The 9,356-nt window shown below is 34.6% G+C and overlaps 1 protein-coding gene across 1 annotated transcript; it reads right to left on the reverse strand.

Annotated features, from left to right (window-relative positions):
- Nucleotides 1-1,276: 1,276 nt before the first annotated feature.
- LOC122307560 (protein trichome birefringence-like 39) lies at nucleotides 1,277-5,492 on the reverse strand. Its single transcript, XM_043120487.1, has 5 exons — nucleotides 4,958-5,492; nucleotides 4,692-4,863; nucleotides 2,101-2,279; nucleotides 1,863-2,021; nucleotides 1,277-1,752 (listed from the first exon to the last, which is right to left on the reverse strand). Exons 1-5 carry the CDS (start codon nucleotides 5,257-5,259, stop codon nucleotides 1,455-1,457), a joined length of 1,110 nt encoding a protein of 369 aa, XP_042976421.1. The 5' UTR covers nucleotides 5,260-5,492; the 3' UTR covers nucleotides 1,277-1,454.
- Nucleotides 5,493-9,356: the final 3,864 nt, after the last annotated feature.

Consider the following 9,356-nt stretch of genomic DNA (forward strand, 5'->3'; position numbering starts at 1 on the left):
TACATGGCTCAGTCTTCAACTTGGGCCCGCAGCTTGTAGTTGTGGGTTGGCTTACAAGCTGGTGACTTGGGCATGGGCTTGGGTCTAGTCCCTTATGAGCCCACAAGCTTCAATGAAGTGGGCTGGAGGCAAGGCTCGAATTCTTACCTTTTGGTGAAGGCCTGGTCTAGACAAAATCGCATCATTCGATTTGTCTGAAATGATGTCATGCTGTTTCTTATGGATGGCTTCCAAGGTCCTCGAAAAGGTGTCGTCTGATGCAGTGTTTGGCTCCCCAAATATGCCAAAATGTCAAATTTTGTGGTCGATTTCTTTTCCACTCAGCTGAACGACACTGTCGTTTAGCATGATAGTTTTTTATATTGATGATCATTGGTTGAAATGGCACTGTTTCAACCAACACAATAGTCTTCTTCCTCTTGCCCAAAGGAGGTTTGTCTTTGTGAAAGTGGGATATTCACCTCACTCCGATGAGTTGGACAACAGCAACCCTATTTCTGATGTGTCCCAAATACTCTCGAACTCTAACGGTGGTGAGCAACTTTGATGACCAACCAAAATAGTTTTTGAAAAAATTTCACTTTTCTCTATTTCGGGCAAAACTGATTTTCGCCTTTTTGTGAAATATTCCAATAGTTTTCTTCAAAATAATATCTACTTACCAAATTCTGAAGATTCCCTATATACTCAAGGCCTCCCAATGTAATTTGAAAAGAATTTGCATTGGATCTACGAGTCTACGAAGATGATTGTAATATGCAAGTATGGTTGCCAAACTCAGCATTTGCCTATTGATGGTCTTCTCTATGCAAGAAAACAATTATCCCTCTGTCATGACAAGCTGGCTCTAATACCACTGTTAGGATTTATAGAACAAAAATAGACAAGATTTTGGCAAAATGGTGACACTCCCATGAGGGTATTTGTCCCACAAGTTAGTGATAGACATGAGAGTTTTCGAGTATACAAATTATGCACGAATAGTCTCTATTTATAGACCACAAGGCATTTGTTGGTAAGAGACACAACCATTAGCAAGTGACACTTACTCAACCAACACTCTCATGGAAACCATCCTCATTGATAGGTGTAATCCAATGGGTACACTATTTGGTGTGATCACACCCCTTAGAATTATAAAAAGCCTTTTTTTTAACTTTTTGATAGGCCACTTTTCATTTCAATTCAGCTATTTCCAAGCATCGATCGCACAAGTTCTTTCAACTAGCAATGCTAAAATACAGAGCGTTTCAATTTTAATTCCAAGGTATATATATCACCTGCAATTCAAGGCAACTTTATTCCAAAATAATCTAAAAATTACTTTACAAGTACTGATCCATGAACTTCCCCTCTTATTGCATGCATGCCCACTTCCACAAGAAAAATGGAAATTGAGCTCCTAGCTAGAATTTAGAACAATTGGGTTGCCAAGCCGTGTCTTTATAATTAGACTAATTACTAAAGAGTCTCGCATATAAGAGTTCATTCCAAGTATCTGGCAGCCCTGGGAGACACCAATGGCTGCAGTCAGCAGTGCCACGATGTTCACCACTATAAGCTGAAGGATGCGCATCTTTTCGATATTGTGAGAGCATTGTGACATCTAAAAAGGAGACTGGCTTCTTGATTCTGCCCAACACTTTGTTTATAACCACCCAAGCCATGGGTGTGCCTGCCGGATACCTTAGACCAAAGAATGGCTGTTTCTCACCGGAGCACGATTTTGCAGGTTCGTTCCAATCCTTGCCTCTATTCAACATCAATCATGCGAACACCACAGTTAATGATCAGAACATACACTTACAAAGTAATTAATTATAAGGTACTCATGATGATGTGATGAGTTGGTTTTTGCATACTCGTAATGGGTAGGAGAAACCCCGAGGAAGAAGACCTTGGTTTTGGAAGCCTCAACGTTAAGGTTGACCCATCGAGCCCAGGTTGTGAGGCCTTTATAATACGCAATCATCCGGTTCATATCTTTGTACAATTTATTCCCCTCTTGCATATAATCCCACCTACAACATGAGCAAACATCTCAGATTTTGTAAACATCTCATCAACCCATTGACCAAATGTGATAATTAATGATCTTACGGTTGTGTTCTCCCAGTGTGGGTCCACCAATGCCACGAGTTAAAGATCAGCACGTCCATGCCTCTCCATGCGTTGCCACTCTTTATGGAATCAATTTTCAAAACTCGCCCAACGCCCTTCTCTTTAACAAGATCAACCAGGTATGGCGTGCGGTACAGCAGTATTTTAACTCCATAGCCCTGTCCCCCGGAGAGTATATTACGATAGCATTCAAAATGATTCCATAAAGAATAATGTCTCCAGTAATGCCAAATAAGAAAACAAACTACACTCACAATCTTATTGTAATGTCAATGTCTAAAAAATAGTCAATTTTATGAGAAAAGGTCAGATCATGAATTATTGCTATTGGCTTTTGCTGGTGTGCACTTTAACAGTTAGTTCCAACTATCATTATAGAGTATATATGGTGGTCCGACTTCCCACGTTGCAGCTTTGAGGAGAAAGAGATGCCGTATAAGCATAGAACTCGATCGGCTTATCAATGTAGCCACGGGGAACGAGTGGTCCTTTTTTGTTACACCACAGCCACGACATTTTTTAATTAATAAAGAAACTTAAATTACATTATTCATGACTGACTAATGACTAATATTTATATTATGTATAGGGACGTCTAAGTAAGATCAGGCTATCAGCTAGCTGTCCTATATACGAACAAAGCTCATTAAGAACTACAATAGACAGAACCCCACCATTGATACAATCACGTCAGTTTTTAATAAAATTCTTTTATGATTTTAGATTTATACAATTTTTTTAGAAAGTCCAAGATACATATATAATTTAATTTACAAGAGATATTAATTTTAAATTTAAATCTTTTAAAGTAAATATTATGCCATTAAAGTGGGTGTATCATTCACACTAATTACTTGTAAGTTGAAGGACTCCATTTTATTTTTTTCTTGTAAATATGATATTATCTTATATATTATATATTTTTATTTTTTATATAAATATTCTGGTGTATTAATTATATTAGTTCTATTACATACGATCATTTTTATGTATTTTTTATACATTTTATTAATATAATTGGTCAAAATAATTATTTTATATTAAAAATAAATAATGCAGCTAATCATATTTAGAGATATAATATATAATATAGTGATATATTATAATATATTATAATATATACTGATATAGTATTAGTATAATTATTAATATACACTATATAATATTAGTATAATTATTAATACAATAAATTATAGTAATATAAGATTTAAAAAATTAATATTATATTAATTAGTAATTTATCATATAATACAAAACTACTTTATATATAAGAATTGGTCCAGTCCAATTTTAAAAAAAGAAAACTTAAAATCAGATCGATTTTAATCAATTTTAAAAAAACTAAAATCAATACTGGACTAAATTCATCGATTCGGTCCTATCCAATTTATTTATTCACTAATTTTTTTTTTATTTTTTTTTTACAACCCCATTTGCTGCTGCTTGAAAATCTTTAAATCAGTAAGCGGAAATCAACTTTTAATTCAGTAAACAGGTCTCATGATCAATCATCACCTAGCTAGACCGAGTTTGCCCTAAGAATACTTCAAAATTAACTATATAGCATAGGGCCGGGGGACCAAAGTCCCTTGTCATAATTGACTACCCGCTTAGCTGACTTCTATATATAATTACAAAAGTTTAATGTCTAGTCCCTTTTTTAAGTATTCTTTACGCATTTTAAGAGGGTATCGATTTTAAAAAAAATATAAAATAGTACAAATAGAATTCGATACTAAATTTTATTCAAAACCGATTCATTACCCCCTAGCAGCAGAGCAACTTCGTCTGCATTAACATGACAATCATTAATTACCATGCACATACAAACAACCTGACATACATGCATGCAGAGTCCCCGGCCCACATGATAGTGGAGGGAAACTGGAAAGCCCTACCACCAATCACGCTCTACTTTAATGCATTACACACACACACATATATCTACAAAGTTTGAACTTAAGCATGGCCTCCTAAGTCTAGCCCACGCTGCCGCCCTTTCAACGCCGTGAGCAAGGTGAAACTCGTGAACAAGCCATATATGAAATAATCCTCAAATATTCTTTTGCCAAAAAATCTATTCACTCATCATCACGATATTAAATAATAATTTTATAAATAAAATATAATAAATAATTTATAATCATTTAATACTATATTAAAAAAATAATTAAAAAAATAATGAGTAGCATTATTTATTTTTTATTCGGTTAGAGAAATAGATATAGAGTAAATTTAATTATTTAAAGCAGTTTAAAGGCAGGTTTTGACCCTAAAAACAAAAGGGAAGTGCTGTGCATGGTACCATAAGGTCTCCTATCGGAACAAAGCAAAACAGTTCATTTCTTCTTCATTATAAGTAGAAAAATCGGTGGAATTATAAAATATATATGAACTTAAATTCAAACGGAAGAACTTTACCTTTTGTCAAAAGAGAAAGGTAAAGAGAAAAAGGGGAAGACGTGCATGCACAGGATGAGTCACCATGATGAATATATGACTGCTGCTAATTATTCAGCATGGAAAAATCGAACCACAAACTAAAAGCAAAAAACCAGAAATTACTTCACCTCGAATGTCACTGAAGCCAGCCCCTCTCTCTTTATGAAGGTTGTCTTAGACCTGGGCACCCATGCGTGAATCATGCACGTTAAAGACTGAAACTGATTCAAACTCAGGGAGTCTCCCACGAACATAATCTTCTTCCCCCTCCACTTCTCCAAGAAACGTAACCCATTAAACCTGAGCCAATTCAACACTCATTCACCTCTGCACATCAATCCACATGCATAATAAATACAAGCATGAACGTCAAAAGTATAGCAGAAAATGGTACCTGGGTAAAGCGCAGGAGAAAGGCTGCCATCTGTATTTGAGGTAGGAGTTGTCAGGGCGGCCGTACTTCTGGCAGTTGAATTGTGGATCTATGAAGGGACAGGAAGAGGCGGAGTAGAGAGGGTATGAAGAATCGTATACCCATTTTCCTCGAAACAAGTTGCAGTTATAACCTGCAAGTTTTCTGGCAGGAGTACTGGAATTGGTTGCATTGCTGAGGGAAATAAGATCCCCAGCTTCTGATTGATGAGAAAACAGAGACAGGAAGAGAAACAAGGCTTGAAACAATGGCAGGAATCCCATTTTCCTCGGGTTGCGATCCAGAAGAAGTCAAGAAAAGGACGAGGAGTAGAGAAAAAGTTGTCTAAACCAAGTCTTTTTATAATGCGTAATGAAGGGAAGGGTGATGGGGAGGCTTTTCTATTTTGTTTTTTAAATAATTTCTAATGGGAATTGTGAAATATTCAGATGGATTTTTTAAACCGGGGCCTGTGGGGTTGTCCAATAGTACTACTTGATTTGAAAATTTTGGAATTATGATGATTTTGATTCTCAAGGGCAATGATGGGAGACAACACCCCCAACAGGAAAAATGGAATTCAATATGCTTTATATAGCTATTTTCTGGTGTGCGATTCAACTTTCAAGAGCCCTTTTCAAAGAAAACGGAGATACGTGGAAAAATATGTATCATATTGCTCTGCCTACAAGTTGCATGCATATTATATGATTTGAAATTTGTAGGAATCAAGGTATAATCTTGTCGGGTTGTGCCGGTTCTCTCATCTGAGATTCTAATCACTTTTATTTCAAACACCTTATATGCATAATTAATTCAAAAGGAGATAAACATAACATGTAGGTACGATTACATTTAAGATTGCATGTTGACTTCAAGGGTAACATTAAGTATAGTGTAGTCTACATATTATGTATATCTCTCTAAATTGTAGAAGGTAGTGTAGGTTAAAAAATTTTAAGGAATCATGATCGAGTTGTCTCACTTTAAGGCACCACTCATGATTTCACATAATCAAACCCATTTCTTTTAAGAGAATTGATATAGATATAAAGAAATTATAAAAAATAAATCTATAAACTAATATAGTTTCATAGAATCCGTTAGATATATTTTATAATAAATTAACTTTACGATTTGACTTACTGCAACACCAAGTCACATTAATTTATAAGTTAATTTTTGTATAATCTCTTTATGACTAAAATATTTTCCTTATTTTAAGCTTTACCTCCCTTCGATACAACAAATTAATGCTTCATTCTCTATTCTTAGAGGTAATTGAGGACTTACCATATAACAGGTCTTACTAATCATAAGAGGAGTAGTAAAATAAATATTTTAGAAAACTATAAAAGTAATAAAATAAAAAGTTCAAGAACAAAATTGAAAACTAATAAAATTCAACAATAATTAATAAAGAAATTAACATTTATAGAAAAAAATAAAAGGGTGACAATTCCCTTCCGATTTAACATTGCAAGCTGGGCAAATCCTCGCAGGTACGTACCCATGCGCGTTGGTCAGGACTCGAAGAAGTGATATTTAGGGGAGAGATAGACCTTCGACCCCAATGAAAAGGAGGTGGCTACTGTCCTCTCATCTTGGGATTCTTTGTAAGGGGATCAGGGCGGGCTAAAGTACCGATGGACTAACCCCAAGCAAAGGAGGTGGAGGCCGGGGATAAATTAGCTGTAGTCTATGGGTTATTTCGACGTCCTTTCATCGTTAGTTAACAGAATATTCGGGACAGTTTTTGGGTCTCGAATTCGGAACTCTTCTGAAACAGGATGATACTGATTTGGAAAGTCTTAATCTGGCATTTATTCAGTGAATGTCCTTTCATTTTCCCAGCTTGTACGTTAACGCGTATTATAATTAATTTGTTATGATGATTGGGGTAGTAACTCTTAACTAATTTGGATGATAAGACATGCACAGAATGACAAGGCTTGCAAATTAATCATTCTCTTTTCAAGGACAGGCAGACCAGTTTTTATATTCAAACATGGCTGCAGCTTAATTTATTATAAAATAAAGAGAATAAAGAAGAGTAGCATTCCCAGCCTGGGAACCCACCGAGAAAGGCAAAACAGGTTTTTTTTTTTTTTTTTTAAATAAAAAAATTCACAATATCATTAAAAAAAATCATTAAATTTTAAAAAAAAAAAAAAAACAAAAAAATGAGATTCGGACACTAATTCTAAACTCACATTCCTTGGGTTTAGGATTTCTGACAAAAGAAACCAATCGAAAGAATGTGCCCTTTTCATCACCCTAGCTCCTATCTAGAACCAATCCAATGAGATGCCGCCAGATGTGTACTTTTCAAGTAATTTCTTCGTGCAACGTCCTGAACACTCTCTCCCGCTCCCTTCATCCTTTCCCCACGCCCACGGTATGCATGCATGGTCTCATTTTGTTTAGTTTTTCTTCTTTGTTTTGTTTTTGGTCCTGATCTACGTACTGTGCATGCCCCTGCATTCATGTATTTGCGCTCTCCTAATTATGTCACATACACCTCCCACGTGCTTTTTCTCGGCCTCCTATTTTCAAAATTTTCAACTCGTGAACACTAGCTCTTCAGTCATTAATGGCTGTCGGATGGCACCATCTCTAATCCTTAAGGATAATACATACAGTCCAAGGTTAGGAGTTCAATCCCCCACCAACTATATATTAGGGTATACGTCGCTCCCATGTCTCTTAAAAAGAAGGTGAAGTTCTCTCGTGAATTTCCCAATGTTAAAATGCATCAACGGGCCTCTTTTTGCTATGGGATATTAGTGCAACATGACTTAAAACAGAGTATTAATCCATAACATTTTGAATCATTGCAACAATCGCTTATAATAGAATATATCAGCTAAGAAAACCTGAAATTAAAGCCATTTATTTAATTTGATCGATTTCTTAACTGTTTGTTTCTTTTCTTTTAATCCAATCAACTCATCTATACCTTTGACATTATAACATGCTTTGCTTTTTCTTGTTATAGGACCTGCCATTACAAACTGGTGATCATTGACATCATTAATATATGATTTGTTTTTGAAGACAATTAGGAGGGGGGGGGGGGGGAGAGAGAGAGAGAGAGAGAGAGAGAGAGATAGAGGTACATCCTTCCTTTGTAAGCATGACGGACTTTGATTTTCATTTGTCCTTTTTTTTTTACACACACTTGTAATTCTCTTATAATTAATCAATGTAGTCACGCTACATCATTAAAAATAATTTCTAATATTTAAAAAATACCTTCATTTCATGTGTGTGTGTGTGTGTATATATATTTATATATTTATAAAAAAAATTATAAATTAGTCATTTTCCTTACTCTTGGAACAACAATCCAAACACATCTTCAAACAAAGTCATGACCAAGAAGATCCTATGCTAGGCGGCTTCCACCCCAACTTTACAGAAACGTTTCTCTTCAATGTTCCCCATATATATATATATATATATATATTGTGATCACTTGCATGTTTGGTCTTTCTCTTGATAACAGACCCCCAGATTTTCATTTATATCGAGCTATATATTATAAGCTATTCTATAAACTAAATGCCGAGATGATATTGCAGGACAGCTGCATGTAATGGTGTTCTGGAAAATCTTGTTAAGACGGTGAATCACCCATTTTCAACGGCAAAATTATCCAAGTCAACATGCCTTTTGAATTGTAATTTCCTTTTCTTTGTTTTTTACTTCCTTCCGCTACCCATTAGAAAATTAAACATTTTATTATTTACCATAAAGAATCAAAGATGGCATAAGTATTTGAGAAACTTGTCCAAATTCAGTTTGACTTCTCTTTAATTTAATCAACCAACCAAGTATCTGTTTTATCAGAAAAATAAAATGTTACTTTCCCTAAGTAGGAGATGAGGGCCCAGTACTGCTTGTACCTATTGTGCCAGAAAGGCTGACCCGATATTTCTCTGCGTGCAAAAGAAGTTTCATTCTAAAAACAATAAATAAGACAAAATGCATTTAACAATTAATTAATGAATTGTGAGCCCCAATGACACGTTAATTCACAAATTCATAAATGTCATATTATTTTTTTTTTAAAAAAAGTAAATATAAAATTTATAAAATAAAAAATTAATTTTTTAAGAATATATTTTATTCTTTTTAAAAAGAATTATATAGTGTTTATACACTCTACGATTGGACGTATTATTATTTTAAAAATAAATAAATACTCTTTGCGTTAACCTCTAACGAATTCTGTAGAAAGAAAATGGTAATAGATGGAGGACGAAAGAGAACAAAAATTTGAGAAAAAAGAAAAATTAACTCCTAACCATACTATGCTAGGGGAATGGTTGAAGAGAAGAGAAAGGAAATTGAAGAAGATGGATAATTATAAATAATT

Source organism: Carya illinoinensis, chromosome 4 (assembly GCF_018687715.1).
Source record: "Carya illinoinensis cultivar Pawnee chromosome 4, C.illinoinensisPawnee_v1, whole genome shotgun sequence".
NCBI lineage: Eukaryota > Viridiplantae > Streptophyta > Magnoliopsida > Fagales > Juglandaceae > Carya > Carya illinoinensis.

What these genes read in the sequence shown, in the direction of transcription:
- LOC122307560 (XM_043120487.1), bottom strand. Translation starts at nt 5,259, where the DNA reads ATGGGATTCCTGCCATTGTTTCAAGCCTTGTTTCTCTTCCTGTCTCTG. An exon ending in CACACTGGGAGAACACAACC is followed by an intron (nt 2,022 to 2,100) that starts GTAAGATCATTA and finishes CTCATGTTGTAG; the next exon opens with GTGGGATTATATGCAAGAGG. An exon ending in GTTTCTCCTACCCATTACGA is followed by an intron (nt 1,753 to 1,862) that starts GTATGCAAAAAC and finishes GATGTTGAATAG; the next exon opens with AGGCAAGGATTGGAACGAAC.